This window comes from Apiospora kogelbergensis, assembly GCF_038363985.1.
Source record: "Apiospora kogelbergensis strain CBS 113332 chromosome Unknown utg000002l_segment0_segment0, whole genome shotgun sequence".
Lineage (NCBI taxonomy): Eukaryota > Fungi > Ascomycota > Sordariomycetes > Amphisphaeriales > Apiosporaceae > Apiospora > Apiospora kogelbergensis.
In genome coordinates, this window is record NW_027117419.1 from 1787670 (window position 1) to 1804440 (window position 16771).

Below are 16771 nucleotides of genomic sequence, written 5' to 3' on the forward strand. Positions count from 1 at the left end.
AAGGCCGATGACCAAAAGATCATTCTGTCTCAGCCGCCAATGGAAAGTCATTACTTATACGATGTATGCATATCTACGCCTTCCCCTTTAGGCTTCCGCAAACATGATACTTTCTCTTCTCGCCCATTTCATGATATTTCGGAAATCCGAAGAATGCCGGGTGCCTTCTTGGATTGGTCATCATGCTTGCTGTTGGATGAAAAGGAGGCGCGCTATAAGGTAATACTAGCAGAGCTACTCAAGTGGCGAGACCGGGTTAGCGTCGCGAGAAGAGTGTATTGACACGAAAAACAGAACTTATCGTTTGGTCGTTACTAATCCAGGCCCGGCGGAGCGGATTGCCATATGAGCTTACTGTAACGACTTGCCCGGAACCCGGCCCAATCGTGACGGCTGCACTCCCCAACACGCGAAAGCTGACGTGGGACGGCCATTGCTCAGTCAACACAGCATGAAAGACAAGAAGGAGTCCTTGGTGAAAGCATTGTACTAGATTGATTCCTCTCGAGCCATGGCTAATATCCATAAAGCTCGCAGACGGGTAGGGTAAGGCAGAGTCTTCCCAGCCGACTGGTCCTGCCCTTTCCCCTCCATTTCCTGGCAAACTTCGGGTTGACCAAGGCACACTTGAGCTGAGTCGCGATAGTGATGCCCCAATCAGCAAAAGCCCAGCGCGAGCGAGCTCTTTAAGGACGATCCAAGGCCGTCTGCATATGGCGACTCCCCGTACTCGGCAGTATCAGCTCTTGCCGCGTGTTTCTTCTTCCTGTCGTGTCCGTCGAGATAAATACCCGTGCCTTGACTCACACCCTCACCCTCTCCTTTCTTAATCATACAATAAGCCTCCCAAACACCGCATGCAGCTCTTCTGTTCCATGCTAACCACCCCCTAATGTACTAATAGTAATTGCCACGCAACCGTTATCCAGGTTGCCAGTCGGATGAGAGGCAGCACACGCCCGGGAAATGCTGCATAATCCGGGGTATCTTTCGTATCTATCCATCGTAAAAAGTCGTAAAGACAATCCCATCAAGTCTATCGAGACTCTATAGGCCAGAGTGTGGTGTTTGTGAACCAGGAATCTCAGGGTCGAGTAGTTCAGCGTCGGATCCAGGATTTGGGTGTTGCGTGGTGGCTACCCACAAGACCTTGCCCGCCAACCTGACGCAACCAGGGGTGAGGGCAATAGTCCTACTTCACCCTATCTCGGAATGTCACATACTCGCGCATACGACTCTGGTGTTCATCGCACCACTGGGCCCATTTCTTGCGAACCTCGTGGTCCTGCTCGACCTCGTTCTGGTAGAGACGAGCGTTGTCTCCGCCCTGGTTCGAGTCCAGCCATGCCAGGCCGAGGTGCTGACGTCGCAGCTTGTACTGCTCCTGTCGAGCAATGAAATGATCTAGCACCTTCTGGTTGAAGATTTCCCATTTGTCCATGTAGTTGCCGAAGTCTTGGGCGTATTTTCTGAACTGCGTCACGCTAGGTCTAATAGACGGGACGGCCATCGTGGGAGGCAATCGTGGCGCCACTGGCGGTGTAGGGAAGTCGAGCGACCCGCCCACAGGCTGCTCTCGTTCGAGGGGGATGGTCTCGGAGGGTCGGCTGTCGAACGGCAGTGTCGACTTGAGATCAGCGAAGGACTTCAATCCCGTGGGGGGTGCCTCAGCAAACGGTTCGCATTTTTTGAAGTCGGCAAAAGTCGTTCTAAACTCCTCCGAGTCTTCAGACCCGCCTACAGGAGCCGCAAAGGGGTTCGCGCTCGCGGGGGCAGAAGATGACTGCATTTCGCTCTGTCCGGTAACGAGTCCGTTGGCTGCCTCAATCGTCGAGGTTGGACGCGGAGGCACAGGAGGGGGAGCCCTTCCACATTCCCAGCTCGCCATTCGGGTCGACTGGGTTCCACGTGAATATTACGCACCCCCTTGGCCGGTGCTTTGGGCGTGGCCTCGCCCGTCTCGGGAGGGTCAATATCCATAGCATTCGGGCTGTCGGTGCCGCTTGGGGTCGGGGGCACCTCTCGCCACCCATCACTCGAGCTACTCTCTTCATCTTCAACCAGCCCAGCGGTACCCATAGTCATCTTCACTGGTTTGGAATTCTTCCTCGAGGGTGCGCGGCGGGTGGGCGATCCTGGGGCACTCTTGTTTGGCTGAGGGACAAAGTGCTGAGGTCCTATCTTCTCATTCCATTCTCCCGCGAAAAACCCTGCCTTAGCGACCTCTTCTTCGCTCTCCTGGGTCGTGGGCATTGTGTTAGTGGCTTGACGTCGCGGCAAGGGTCTGGCAGGCGACCGTCCAATGCGACTGCCAGAGCGAGAGCCCTTTCGAGAGGGTGTTGGTGACCCTGCCGCAGGTCCACCGGCTTTGAACTCCCATCCCTCTTCGTCCTGATTGTCAACAAATCTGGTGTTGATATTTTCCGAGCTGCCGTTGGCGCTGAAGTAGGCTTGACTTGGGGATTGAGCGGACGCGGCTGGTTCACTAGAGAATGTGAAACTAGTAGAAGGGTTAGCCTTGCGTCCTATGTGATCGCCAAGTAGTGTGAGGGAAGGAATGAAACATCACGGAGTGGGAGGTACATACACTGATGGGCTGGCGCCTGCGTTGGTTGTCGAAGCTGAATTCCATTAGTATAACATTTAATAAAGGGCAGGGGCAGACAGGATTCACTCACGTTCAGTAGTAGGCTGCCCGGGAGCGGCGTCAGCAGTCTCATTTGTCGCGCTGGGCCGCGGCTTGTAGCGGTCACTGGCTCGTGAAGGGAACGTGTTGCCGTTGTTTGCAGTTCTTCTGCTGCCCATGTTCGCCGCGTTCGCTTTGCCGGAGTCCTCAGATCCTCCATCATTACTAGAACTCTTGGGTGTACTCGAGCTACGCGGCCGCTGTGTCGGGAAAGGGAACGTGTCGGTGCCTAGGCCTTCCCCCGCCTTCCTTTCGCGAACCCGGCTCTCGAGTGCTCTTGGCTCGGCCCAGCCCAGATCCCTCGTCAAACAGACTGGTCTTTTCTCCGCCGGGGGTGTGGTAAGGCGTGCTCCGGTGCCCTTCCATGTAGTTCTCCCTAAACTGAGCTAATGGATCTGGCGGGACTGTCCCGGAGTTACGGGCCTTTCGTGCAGCGCTTGCCGACATTTCATTGAAGATGTTTGTGTGAGTGCGATCGGTAAAGTAGTTCTTGTTCGTGACGGGCGGCTCGTCGCCTAAGCCAGGAGAGCGCGGGGTGTACCCAGCCCGTCTGGCGCTGTTCCCAAACGAGGCTTGCGCTTTTTGCTTCTGAGAAGCCGCCCTAGGAATACTGGGCTCTGGTTCGGAAGCCTTGCTTTCGCGTGTGGCAGATGTCGGTGCCCGACCTGGGGGAGGGGAGGGGGACCGGTCTGCCGCGAGAGTTTGGTCGCATGCTCTCCCAGGCTTGATAATGGCTCCTGGCATCAGCGCCGTCCTTCTGAGGGGTGGATTTGCCGCCTCGCGGGGCACTACCCGCGAAGTTTGAGTAGCGATGAGCCCCCGAAGTTGGGCGGGTTTGCGCATTGTTGGTTGCAGGGGTCCGCCGAGGGGGTGGAGGGTAGGCTTTGGCCGCATCTTGCCATGGATTTCCTCGTACTCCAGAAGCGCCTGGGTATCTCGATTTACTACTGCGTAGGGTTTCGTCATATTTCCTCCGTTGCGTCTCATCTGTGAGAATCTCATGTGCCGATTGGATAATTTGGAATTTGGAATTTACTTCAGCTTCCCTACCAGGGTTGCGGTCCGGATGATATTTGAGTGCTGTGGGAAAGTTGCGACGATTAGTGGCCTGCTGTAGTACACTGCGATCTCGCCATCGTTCCGTGAACTGGCGCGAAGAAGCCTGCTGCACTTACCAAGTTTTCGAAACTGCTTCTTGATCTCATCGACCGATGCAGTGGGCGAGACCTCGAGGTCCGCATAGTAGTTGCGGGTCGGGTCAAGCTTGGGCATCCTGGCAGCGTGTCGGGTATGCCGGGCCCGGAGGGCTTGTAGATAATAATACTCGGCGATGTAGTAGGGAAACTAGCATGCCGAACTCCAAGATTGTAGGTTTTTTCCTTCCACACTCCGCCCGCGTCGTCGAAGCCACAAGCGCGTACCGGGCGCAATTTTCTTGCCGGGATCTTTTTAAAGGCGAGGGCAAATTCTCTCCAAAGTGTGTGAGAGTGCGTGGGGGTGGTTCGGCTCGTGGAATTCCCCGTTGAAGTCGGCGATTGTTGTATGGCGTGGGTAACGAGAAGCGCACGGCGGCAGTGGTAGCAGTGGCGAGGGACGTTGCGACCAGAGCAAGAGCTGGCCAAGGCCACACAACAGATGGAAGATCCAAGGTCGTTTGTTTGTTGTAAACTCGGCGAGCGTGGGGGTTTGGTTCTATGAGAAATAATGATGGTATATGAGAAGCTGTTCCGGGGTCAGAGGTGAGTACAATGTGGTTTGGTTTGTGAACGGGGGCAGCGCCAGCAGTGAAGTGAATAATACAAGGCCAGTAAATACTCACAAGTGTGCAGTTTGCCAAAGACTTTATTCAGCCAGCCGTAGACCAAGTACCAGGGCAGATCTTTCCTTTTCTTCGCAACAATACAAAAGAAGGCAACAAGAAGCAGCAGCCTTGGGCGAAGTTGGCGAAGAGAGGAACCTGGTCAATTACCTACTCCGATACGACGTTGGGTTGCCCAGGGTACAGAAAGTCAGCAGCTATTGAATGTAGGGTTCTTAGCAGGAGGGACTTGTGATAACGTAGATAGAGGCTGAGCAGCCGCGTTTCCTGGGGCGGGGCGGGGCAGCAACACTAGAAAAGCAGCAGCACGCGCGCAGCACAGGGCCTGTTCCCGTTTTCTTTAGTGGGATGGATTAGTGGAACAGATGTACGCTCTAGGCTCCAGACGTCAATGGAAACAAATATGATGCTGAACGATGGATGACTGGCCCTTTCTATGTACAGACATGTCCCAGACCGCCTCACAAGAACAAGAGACATCATTCTCACCCCCACCTCACCACCCTCACGCTGAGGCCTCTCTCTATACTGCAGTCATTATTGCAGGAAATGACGCCAGCCGTCGACAGGAACAGGTAACCAGGCTTGCTGATGGCCCGACCGACCTTGGGCATGAGCGAGCTTCACATCATCATACATACCACGTATCGCTTGGTGTTGTTTACTTTCAGCTCACTGCGTGGGTATACTAGCCCTGAGCTATATCAATCCCCTCGTAGGCAAATAGTGGTGGTGCTGTGTATCCCCTGCCCACGCCGGATGGCTCTTCGACATTTCGCACAGATGTCATGCAGTTGAACTCCATCCATTCCATCTACCAGTCCTGGTCCCGTCCGTCTCCATGTCTCCATGTCTCCATCTCCTCCACACTTCATTTTGCAAACAAAACGAACCGTGGGGCAGCAAGCAGAGCAAGTCAGCCACTCCCCAGAACGCGGCCACGTCGTTGGGCCATGACGTCAACCCGTCCTTTGCGCAGAAACTCTATGCAGGTCAGCCTCCTTTCGCTCTCTAACCGCGCTGCTGCAATAAAACAAGGCAACGGGCCGGCCGATAATCGGCGTCAGCATGCATGCGGCTAATAACCAGAAAGCCAATCTCTCTTTTGGATCAGGCCGCGGCATGGCTGGCCCCCGAGCGAACCGTCTGCTAGTTCGGGCATCTCTTGGTCGTATCGACTATGCAGCCCTCACATCGGGGGAATCAACCTTGTGTGTGTCCTACGGCGCCGCTCTATTAGAAAAGGGCCGCAGTTGCTCAGCAGCGACTTGTATGTATGCTCTTGCATGTATGTAGCGCAACATCACATGCAGAGGGCCATTTTATCGCAGATACCCGCTGACACCACCCATCGGAATAAGCCGCCCCGTGTAAGTGATTCGTGGACCTCGTTACGTCTGGTACAACACCGGCTCACTAGCTGCCATGCGAGTCGAATGAGTGCATATTTGCGCTTTGTATCACTAGAACCCAGGACAGTTCAAAGGCTCTGGAACCTCTTTGCAGAGTAACCCCGGGCTCCAGAAACCGTCTTCCCGTGTTAGCCGTCACGAGAACATGTCAACGAACTGGAAATGGATATGAAGCTTACTAAGCTGCCGTAGCGAATTGGAACTCAGGTCCGTAGGAGCTGTAACTTGCGAAAGATGGTGCAGTGCCATGTATTACTGCCCATACATGGCAAGCAAGCAATACATAATATGTCATGTTATCATGCATGGACCCCCCTTGTCCAGTAACGGCGTTTTCACAATATTGACTGGCGGTGTTGCAGTACGGATGATGATGATGAAAGTGACCAATACGCCAAGCTATCCAATTAGAGGATATAAACATTGCTCTGCTTGCCTGCTCTATGAGGGCGCATCGCCTTCGTATGTGTATATACGGTTGGACTGATCGTGATAAACCAATGAACGCCAATCATGACACTCCCATATGAACATGGATGAGCTCAACAACTCCAGCCTATAGCGATGCCTACATCGACACCTTCCCACTCATTAGAAACAAACAATCCAATCGGTAATTCTACACAAGCTCCTTGCCCATGTCGTACGACCAAGCGCCGTCTCGCCTCAGCTTCTCCCTCGCCGCCAGATCTTTTCGGATTTCCTCCTCTGTGAGTCCATCTGGACCACTCCAGTTGGCACTGGATGTTCTCGCCCGGAACTTGTGGAAACGCTCCTTGCTCTTGCTGAACACAGCCTCCATGTTGAGCGGTGCCGGAGCACCAAAAATGGTCATCGGGTCTACCTTCTCCTGACCTGCCAGTGCCTCGCGAAGAGCCGGAGAATCTGTCCAAGAAGCGAATATCTCCTTGCGATCCTCATTATCAGAGTCGTCTTCGTCTGTGTCGATCTCCTGCAGTTCAATTTCGTCGCCGTTCTGGAAGCGAGGCGACGATCGGGTTGCTGACTTGGCGACAGATTTAGCGCCCATAACCCCCATAGGTCGGGCAGGGGTCTTGTGCGACGATGGACCAGCTGGGTTAGGGTTGGATGCGAATGGGATAGCTCCCTTGGAGACTTGGGCCATATCCAACGGGTGCGCCGTCTTGCTTTGTACTGGTTGTCCAGTAACACTGGTCTTATACAAGTCCCTGTTGGCACCACCCTGCGGAATGTTGGCATAGCCGGCAGGGAACATGGACTTGGCTGGCAACTCCCGAGGCTTGGAGGGCTTTTGGCTCTGCGGGAGCATCGTCGCAGCAGTCACCTTCTTAAGGCCATTGGATGGGCGAACCGGCGGCCCTTGCAAGCTGGGCTGGCTCTCCATTTCAAGGTCGTCGAACTCGCTGGTCATGCGCATTCGCTTGGCCTCCTTGCTATCTTGTTGTAGCGTGCGCTTAGGGGCAGGCTTGGCAGGATTCTGAAGCACCGAACGACCGAGCTCCTCTTGCGACCGGTGAGAAGCCATTCGTGAAGGGGGCCGATTGGGTTCAGTCTGGCCAAGACTCTTGAACTCCGGCTGGCCATTGACTGATCGAGCGGCGGGAGGAGGTGCTCTTGTTTGCTTGGCTTTCTCCAGCATAGCCTGTCTCTGTGCGTTCTTCTTTGCTTCGGCTTGGGCAGAGGCTTGTTTGCGTTCCTCGTCCTTTTGCCTTTCAGCCTCTAGTCGTTTCTGCTGCTCTTGGCGCTTCTTTTCTTCCTGCGTAGCCGCCTTCTTGCGCTCCAACTCAAGCTTGGCCTCCTGCTTGCGCTGGGCTTCCCGCTCATCCCGTTCCTTCTTACGCTCTGCCATCTCCAGCGCCTTGGGTCGTCCAGACGAGGAGATCGAACTATTGAGGTTCTGAGTCGAGGATTTGGAGTGCAAACTTGACTGGCTTTGCTTGAGCTTCAGCTGTGACTGTGACCCAGATGAGATGGAGGGCTCGTTCGCATTGGGCGTCGCAGTGCTGCTAGATGGATGAAACTGGGGATGCTGAGAACCCAAGTTGACGCGGATCATAGTCCGCGGTTGCGCAGTCTTCCCTGCCAGTTCTCGGGTTGGTCTAATGGGTCTCTTGATTTCGCGGCCTTTAGTGGCTGACGGGGGCGGCGCTAGAGGTCGTGAAACTGAAGGTGGAGGGGGCATGTTTGTGGTAGTTGTTGGCGCGTCCAACATATCAATGTCGTCCTCGTCGTCAGCTTGGTCCTTTGGTCTGCGAGGGCTTGTTCGCGTTGCCTGGGTCGGGGTTGGCGGGGGTGCCGGAACCTTCTTCTCCTTTTCCTTCTGTGCTGCAACTTGTTTCTCCATGGCGGCAATCCTCTCCTGTTCCTTGCTGAAGACTCGAGCCTTTTCTCTTTCCTTGGCTCTCTCCTTCTCGAGCTTGTCCATTTGGTCGGCTTGCCGTTTTGACTCCTTCGCTTCCTTCTGTTTGCGCTTTTCTTCGGCCTTGTCTCGCTCGATAGACGCCCTCGTTTTACGACCCTCAGTGCGTGTTGGGCTAGCAGGAGGAGCTGCGCTCGATGCGGCTGAAACGTGCTTGCTCAGGTCTGGGTAAAGTGGTTGGGCATCTCGGCCGTTATGCTGGTCAATAGACATAGTCGACGGTCCAGCATGGAAGCCCAACCGCGGCGTCGAAGGAGAAAGCAACGATGCTTTTCCTTCAGCACTGGAGGCGGCGCTGCTGGCCAAGAGACCCTTTGATCTCCCCAAAATGGAGGAGAGTTTGTTCTTGACATGCTTCAGAGGACTATCACGCTGTGTGCGCAATGGAGACTTGGGGCTGCCTGGCATATCTGCCTCTGACTCGGAGACAGTTGCAAGTGACGGGTTGGAGACCGAGATGGTCGTCTTCAGCTCTCCTCCGTCATCTTCCACATGATCCATTCTCGGGAATACAGGGACAGAAGATGACTTTTGGTGGCTGTAGGTGGTTGCCGCTCTCTGAAGACTAGTAGGCTTTTGAGGAGATGGTTGCCGGGTCTTGGGGAACACAAAGTCTGCAGCACCGATTGTCCCTTTGCCAGAAACTCCTTCCATCACATCCGCCGAATAACTCTTAGGCATTTCTGGGCGAGGACTGAACATGTTTGACGCGTTGTCGGGGGTACCCAAAGGTTTGATCCACTCATCTTCGTCGTCGTCTTCCATTCCTGCTTCATCCTCAGGGAATGCACCTGGCGTTGCGTGGGTTTGGGGGATGGAATCTTCTGTTTTGGCGTCGGTTGCGGAGCGGGTGTCACTGCAGCTGGCAAACTCGGTTGTATAGCCGGCACAGCACTGGCAATAGATTTCGATGACCGGGACGTTTGAGGTTGTAATTGGCCGAGTTTGCTTATCTGGTCCTGCAGCCGCTGTGTGTAAGTTTTGTTGTGGGCAGTGGCGTCGTCAGTGTCAACGGGTTTTGTGACAGTGACTTCGTCGACTTCATCCTCATCATGCTCATCAAGATCCGTGTCATTCTCGTCGTCTGTAGCCTCATGCCTGGCGTTGCCTAGAGATTTGCCACCAGTCGGTCGGTTGTAGTAGCTTGTTCGGGTTTGGTCAAGATGACTCGTTCTTGATATCCGGTTTCCAGTGCTCTTGTGAGTTATGGGCTCTCGGGCCGGTAGAGATGCAAAGTTTAGACTACTCTTGCGAACGATCGGCCGGATCGGACTTGATCCGTCTGATGGAGGAGCATCATCCATGTCTTCGTCCGCGACATCCGGCTGGTCTTCTTCGGCAGGCGCCGGCTCCTCGGCAGAGGGAAGAACCGCCTTATCTGGTGATGATGCGACGGGTGATGTCTGGGCTGGGCCTTCTTGTTCCTGTCCTTCCACCTGTTCATTCTCTTCCTCTTCTCCCACTTCTTCCTCTTGAGTTTGGATGGGTGAGCCAGCTGGCGTGGTACTCTCGTGGTGATGTGTTGCTTTGGCAGGTGGTGAAGTGGTATTGACGTCTTGGCCTATGGAGTAGTGAATGTCCATCTCGTCAACTACGGACTCGTCTGCGCGCTCGGAATGATGTTGGGTAGGGCTTTGCTGCTGTTCCTTGGCAGGCGACGATGGTTCGGGCTCCTCGTGGTCAGATTGTTCGTCAACCGCAATGCTGAACGGCTGTGTAGCTTCCTCCTCAAAAGCAGACTCGGCATCGTTGTAGTCCACATCCATAACGTCTTGTGATTGGCTTCCGTGGTAGCCCGAGTCTACAACAGACTGAACAACGTTGGCAGACTTTACAGGGCTGGCGGGGTTTTTCTATCCGCACAGGACTCGGCTGAGGAGCAGGCTGGGGATCGGCAGCGATTTTGACCTTCGGCGTGTGATTCCGTTCGGCTTTGGAAAGGACAAATGGATTGGGCGCTCCCTTGGGTGTAGCCGAGAAGATGTTGGACAGCGGCTGTAGTCTTGTTAGCCATAGCAATTTCATTATACTTTCGCGGACAGTGAAACATACCACTCGGGCCTCTCCTGGGTTCGCTTTGCGTGCAGTCCTAGGTGTTTTGCCACGTAACTTTCCCGGTGTCTTGAATATCTCGGCGACGTTGCTATGGCAGTGTCAGTTGGAATGCGCGCAGGGTAAACGTCACAATAACGCGTGAAATGGGACTCACATCTGGTTTTCGCTGAAGATGTCGGCCATGTGCTCGTTGAGCCAGTCGAAGTCGTTGCGCGCCGAATAGGAAAACTCCTCGACCTCATCGTGGGCGATCTGGAGAGCCGAAGACCTCTCTTCCGCGACCCAGGGCGCAGAGCCGACCTGCAGACGCGTTGCTCGTGGGCCAGCCATGGCGACGTTTTGTGAATTTGAACGCGGTGCGGGCAAAGGCTCGTGAACGTGTCAGCGAGGAGCTGAACGCGTTTTATGGCCAGAAAATGGCAGGTACAGAAACTGGGAGTCGATAGGGGGGCAATGTGTAAAGATCAAGTAAGCATGGTTCTCGAATGAAATAGGAACAGAAAAACCAAAGGCGTAGGTTGTCGATGTGGAATTTGATGATTGAGTGCGGGATTGGAGGTCAAGGGCGATTCGTCAGTGTGGGCAAGGCCCGATTTGGTTGAGATAGCCCGCAATTCGCGTCTGATTGGTGGAGCAGCTCTGTGAGTAAACAAAGGCAGGAGCGCCAAAAAGCTACTCGCAGAGCTCCACCTTTTCGGCAAGTGGTAGACACACAGAAAGACTACGTACAACATCGGCAAAACACGAATCAAACTTGCATTTGCGAATAAAAGAAATGAAAATAATCGATGTACACGATTGCGACATGGCCTGAAGCCACTACACTGGAATCATGCGGAGAGCAGCATCGACAAGTCTGGTCTGTGCACTCACTGGGTCTTCACCACATAGGGCGGCTTGGGCTCGAGCGTGTGTCCTAATTTATTTGAAAGGGGCAACTCGATACGTTTGCCCAAAACATCAGTTGGCTCCTTAAGCACAGATATCATCAATGCTATGCCCACCAAGCCGGGCGGCAACATCGTCGGCGCCAGCGAAGGAGGCAACGGTGTCAGCAGCCGGGTCGTACTTGGGCCACACAAACGAACCAGAGCCCGGCGCCACGTCGGGGTTGGAAGCAAAGGACAACCACAGGTCTACGGGTAGAGATTAGTCTGGTGATCGTTCGTCCGTCGTGAATACGTAGTATTCGAAATGAAGAAACACTTGCCTTGCATAACGTGGCTAACGTTCCACTCAAACTCGGTCGAGTTACCGTTGTACTGGTCATGAGTTCCGAAAATCAGGGGCAGCTCGCCTAGTAATGGTGGAAGACGTGAATTAGTTTTGTCGACGAGCAGTATAAAAGGGACATGAGCTTCATTGCACTTACTGCTGTGAGTAGCCCCCAGCCAAGGAGCCGGCGTGACATTGGAGAAGTTGCCACTGTAGAAGTACCGGTAGGTTGTCAATCCATTGTCAACACGATTCCTGAATACTCGTGTTAGCCCCGAAACTCTCATAAACTCCCCTAAACCGCATAATGATATGTTTGCTGCAACTGATGTACTTACTGCATCTCCTCAACAGTGGGACAGACGATGATCTTGGAGCCGGCGATCATGTCTGTCTCTTTTACGCCTTCCTCGACCGTCCAAGGCGCAAACGCCGAGCCCTCCCGGCTGTTCACCCCCATAATCGCCGGGAGCTTTGCCACCAGCCCCTTCTGGGCCCGGTCCTTGGGATCCGCGAAGACCGTGAGGTTGTCGGCGACGGGCCCGAACATGAACCCCTTGGTGTCCGCAAAGACCTTCTGCAGCGTCTTGGCGTCGACCGCTTGCATGCACGCCATCTCGGCTGCCGCATCCTTTGAATCACCACACCCGGCGTTCGCAGCGACGGCGGAGAAGCCCTTGTGCTCGTCGTCGCCCGCCGCAAAGACGGTGGAACCGCCGGAGTCGGCGATAAGCCCCTTGACGATGGGGTCCTCCGGGTAAGCGTAGCCAAAGTAGTTAACCGACCATGCTCCAGCCGATTGGCCCATGAGGACGATGCGTTCAGCGTCGCCTCCGAATGCGGCAATGTTGTCGCGAACCCATTCAACCCTTATGCGGCCAAAGAGATCCCAAACTCAGCTAATTTTTCTATTGTCGTCCAGAGACATAGGGGAAGGGGAGGGTTGAGACTCACGCTACTCTCTGGTCCAGCAAGCCCACGTTGGTTGACTGTGCAGCTGCGTTGGGGTATCCGAAGAAATTGAGTCGGTAACTATCGCACACAACCGCGGTCAGGCAAACGCAGATTTATCTTCATGGGTGGCGCGCACGCCATCCCCAACAGACAGGCTAGGTATCTCACTCACTTGATTGTCACGACAACATGGCCCTGCGTGCGCTCGACCCAGGGGTCGGGGACCTGGTAGGGCACGTTGCCTCCATTGGAGGCGAAGCCACCGCCGGCGATCCACACAAAGACCGGCAGCTTAGGTGCCGTGGGTTCCAGCGGCGCATACACGTTCAGATACAGACAATCTTCGCTCTGGTTGGGGCTGCCGGGCAAAAAACCCGGCATGTAGACGTGGTAGACATCTTTGGCGTCCGACTCGGGCGTGGTAAGCGGCTGCATGCACGATGGGGCAAATGCCGTGGCGTCGATGATGGTTGCGCCATCCTTGGCCACGTACTTGACCGGCGGCTGGAACCGCAGCTTGGAGACCGGCGGTTCGGCAAAGGGGATGCCTAGAAACTGCCGAACGTGCGGGGAGGTTGCGTTGATGGTTCCTCGGACCTCCTCACCACTGGCGATGGGGACGGTGAGGTCGGCACCGCGCGCAGCGGCGACCAGCAGGCTACCGGCGAAAGCTGAAAGGACGAACATGGCAGGCACTTCCGTCGGGAGCAGCACGAGTAGTACCGAGCTAGAAGATCGGAGGAAAGAGCGGGAATCTAGGGCCGGTATATACGTATTTACACACTCTCTATATATACTCTATACTAGTATATATGCATTCCCCATTACCATCGTAGCCAAACCTGGCAAAACTGCGGCAATTGGGCCTGTATCTGCCCACCCATGCGCTATTTTGGTTATCGGTCCGACTGAATACAAGATCGTAGCACTGAAAACGGCAATCAACGTTCACAGACGTGCCAGATCCAAGGGCCAGCTCGCTGTCAACAATCCCAATGCCGAGGAGTAAGTATGGGGTTGTGTGGGGATTCCTTTCTTAACCCCACCCCACTATGGGGTTAGATGCCGTAACCGGAAAGGCCCGGGGGCGGCGGTCAAGCAAATTACCGAAACCAGTACTCTTCTGCCGTATGTATCGGTCATCTATTTTCCCCAGGCCAAAGTCCGGCAGACCCCTCAGCGTTCGGCCGAGTTTTAGCGGGTTTGAAACCGATACTGACAGTGTCCAGGGGATCGAGCATGGGCTGTCGAACGGGGGTTTCCGCCGTGTGGCCCAGGTACGACGCATGATAGGGGAAATACAGTCAAAGGAGAAATGATTACAGAGAGACTCTGTGTTTTGTGCCGGCCGGATTGCTCATGTGGACAAAAGCCTATGGAGGGATGCGGGATGACGACAACGAAATGATAGAGACGACGGGACGAGACCACCCGAACGGCGAAATTGTGATCAAAGATACCGAAACCCCCAAAGAAAAACACCATGGCAGTGATCCTACCTCGTATAAGCATGCTATGGCGTGTATATGATTATGGCCTACCTCCTTTGGAGGAAACCTTGACGACGTGCGGGATGTGCTCCGAAAGAGGTGGTTTACCGCCGGGTGCAACTCTGACCAACTCCAGCGCTCATAGCACCTCCTCGAGAGACTTTCCTGTCAACATCCGGAACGCCTCTTTGTACTTGGCGCTTGTGGCATCCGCAATGTCCTGGGGCACCTCGACGCCATCTTTGGCTTTCAGGCCCTCCTTCGTCAACCTAAAATCTAGGTTAGTTTCTGCTATGCTTAGAGGAAAGACGAGAAGCTCGACGTCCGCTGTTGACGAGCGTGCTGCGTCAAAGCCATTGCACCGTAGGAACGGGAAAACGTCGTGTATCATAGTCAATGATTCTTACCAGTTTCGCAGGTATTGCTTGTCGAAGCTCTCCTGGTCGCGACCAACCCTGCAAACGCGTGAGTTTAAGATGGTGCCAATAAACAGTCCGTGGACGATGCTACTCACTCGTATTTGTCAGCGGGCCAGAACCGCGACGAGTCGGGCGTCAAGACTTCGTCGATCAAGACGATCTCGTCCGTGGCCTTGTCAAGGCCGAACTCGAACTTGACGTCGGCAATGATGATGCCGCGCTCGCGCGCATACTCGGCGCCGGCCCGATACAGGTCGAGCGCCAGCTTCTCGATGCGGCCAGCGTACTTGTCGCCGACGATCTTGGCCGCCTGCTCGGGCGAGATGTTCTCGTCGTGCGCGCCCATCTCGGCCTTGGTGCTCGGCGTGTACAGTGGCCCTCCCGGGAACGCGGCGCATTGCTTCAGGCCGGCGGGCTGCGGGATGCCGTGGACGGTGCCCTTGGTCTCGTACTCCTTCCAGGCCGAGCCGGTAATGTAGCCGCCTGTTTCGTGCCCGTCAGTGCATTAGTAAGTAAGTTCAGTGCGACGAGGATTTCTGGCCATCATGTTCGCCACGGGCGGGCGGCAGTGGGCACATTGGTGTACTTGGAGGTAATTAGTTTCATAAGCCTTGGGGTTGGCACGTACGAACAATGGCCTCAATAGGGAAGACATGGTATTTGCGGACCTGCATGCTCCGGCCGCGGACCAGGTCTCCCTCGGCAGGGGTCAGGCCGGCGGGCGGGTCCAGAGTGATGAAGTGAGTCTTGAGGCCCGGGATCTTCTCCTTGAGCACAGAAAACCAGTGCGCGGTCAACTGGGTCAGAACGGCGCCCTTGTAGGGGATGCCGTTCTCCATAACCACATCGTAGGCGGAGATGCGGTCGGTCGTGGCGAAGAGCAGCGTGGAGTCATCGACTACGTACAGGTCTCTGACCTTGCCCTCCGCAAGCTTTTGCAGCGAGGTGACGTTTATGGACGTGACCACGGGAGGTGACATGATGGGTATGCGTTTTTGGGGGGTTTTTTGGACGAGGGGTATATTCAATAAAACGGGAATTGATCGTTCGATCTCAACAAAGAGGTGATCTCGGCTCAAGAAACCGAGCAAAGAAGAAAATGACTGCAGTCCAAATTGGCCAAGCACAACTCAAAATTCTAAATGACGGAAGTGGGACCGGTGCCGACGACGGAGCTCTAAGAGCTCTACTCTAGGAGCTCTACTCTAGGAGCTCTACTCTAGGAGCTCTACTCTACTTCGTAGGAGCTCTCTGGCGAAGACTGTAGCCCGGGAATAGCCGGTAGCAGATGGACCCACCATCACCCGGTCACTGACCTGAACATGCCGCAGCCTTCGCCGACTCCCGGGGCTAGATTCGTGCGGTCGTATGCATCGTGAGTACGCTGATCCTCATGCGAAACCCCAGACAGCCATGAATAGCCATGGATAGCCGCCGTGCCTTGCCATCACCGTAACATAAGATGGGTAACCGATTTTTTTATCGAGCGCGTTCCTGCGCTTTTCTGAATCCTTGGGACATGCAATGCAACCTCCCGCGGTGCGGAATATCAAGGTGGGAAGGTGAGGCTTTTCTCTACAGCTCTCTTCCCAGTGACATTCATTCGAAAGACATGACTTTGAAGCAACTCATTACCTAATGCGAGAGGAAGAACCCGGTTCTACCATGCAGGTACGCCAAATGCAAGAAGAGTGGAAGCCATATCAACAAGTGTAGCCTCTATTACGAACCGATCTATAAGATTGCATAAATTGAGGCTAGAGTGAGATGACCCGTGCTAGCTCTTAATACAGTTGGTAGGGCTTAACCAGTTGGCAGTATCATTTAGACTCGGCAGCGTGTCCAGATTTTGAGGCTCACGGGAGATCTGGGCGCGGGACCATACGGCTCGGCCCATTCAGAGGAAGGCAGCCCTGCATCCGGATCTTACGGCTCTCCATCCTGGTTCATCAAGAGCCAAGACGCATAGAGTGCATATCTGCAGACAGTAGTCAGGCAACGAGAAAAATCAGTATTTGCATGTGGGCAATGCGAAATCTCGGATTGGCACCTGAGTGCACACAGCATGGCAAATCGCATGATGTCGCACGGCTTTGTAGTATCAGCTAGGAAGACCAACGCAAGGCCAAGACCGAGCTCTCGTGGTTTGCTGTACAAGAGCCTTCTCTCCAGTCGACAAGCCCAACTGCGATTATGTATGGTAGGGAGAAGTAGACGGATGCTGATTTGAAGACGGAATATTTTCAACCGCAATGCAAAAGTAGGCAGCTCGGATTCGTGTGGACTCCTCCCCGAGCTCAGAGCCTCAATTTGAAGAATT

At 54.6% G+C, this 16771-nt stretch overlaps 5 protein-coding genes across 5 annotated transcripts; all 5 read right to left on the bottom strand.

The window, feature by feature from the left end:
* Positions 1–1192: 1192 nt before the first annotated feature.
* On the bottom strand, positions 1193–2805 carry PG998_003447 (uncharacterized protein; the record flags this gene model as incomplete). Its single annotated transcript, XM_066870265.1, has 4 exons — positions 1193–1737; positions 1920–2500; positions 2588–2621; positions 2679–2805. 4 exons carry the CDS (start codon positions 2803–2805, stop codon positions 1193–1195), a joined length of 1287 nt encoding a protein of 428 aa, XP_066734015.1.
* A 70-nt stretch (positions 2806–2875) lies between these two features.
* PG998_003448 (uncharacterized protein) lies at positions 2876–3958 on the bottom strand (the record flags this gene model as incomplete). The annotated part of the gene is made up of 2 exons (XM_066870266.1): positions 2876–3630; positions 3862–3958. The coding sequence occupies 2 exons, from the start codon at positions 3956–3958 to the stop codon at positions 2876–2878; spliced, it is 852 nt and encodes a 283-aa protein (XP_066734016.1).
* Positions 3959–6536: 2578 nt separating this feature from the next.
* On the bottom strand, positions 6537–10747 carry PG998_003449 (uncharacterized protein; the record flags this gene model as incomplete). Its single annotated transcript, XM_066870267.1, is given in 5 exon segments — positions 6537–9095; positions 9110–10147; positions 10182–10313; positions 10371–10461; positions 10528–10747. The coding sequence occupies 5 exon segments, from the start codon at positions 10701–10703 to the stop codon at positions 6537–6539; spliced, it is 3996 nt and encodes a 1331-aa protein (XP_066734017.1). The 5' UTR covers positions 10704–10747.
* Positions 10748–11345: 598 nt separating this feature from the next.
* Positions 11346–13229, bottom strand: PG998_003450 (uncharacterized protein; the record flags this gene model as incomplete). The annotated part of the gene is made up of 6 exons (XM_066870268.1): positions 11346–11509; positions 11578–11670; positions 11746–11843; positions 11927–12457; positions 12543–12620; positions 12715–13229. 6 exons carry the CDS (start codon positions 13227–13229, stop codon positions 11346–11348), a joined length of 1479 nt encoding a protein of 492 aa, XP_066734018.1.
* Positions 13230–14171: 942 nt separating this feature from the next.
* PG998_003451 (phosphoribosylaminoimidazole-succinocarboxamide synthase) lies at positions 14172–15431 on the bottom strand (the record flags this gene model as incomplete). Its single annotated transcript, XM_066870269.1, has 4 exons — positions 14172–14301; positions 14440–14487; positions 14547–14934; positions 15080–15431. The coding sequence occupies 4 exons, from the start codon at positions 15429–15431 to the stop codon at positions 14172–14174; spliced, it is 918 nt and encodes a 305-aa protein (XP_066734019.1).
* Between the last annotated feature and the right edge of the window lie 1340 nt (positions 15432–16771).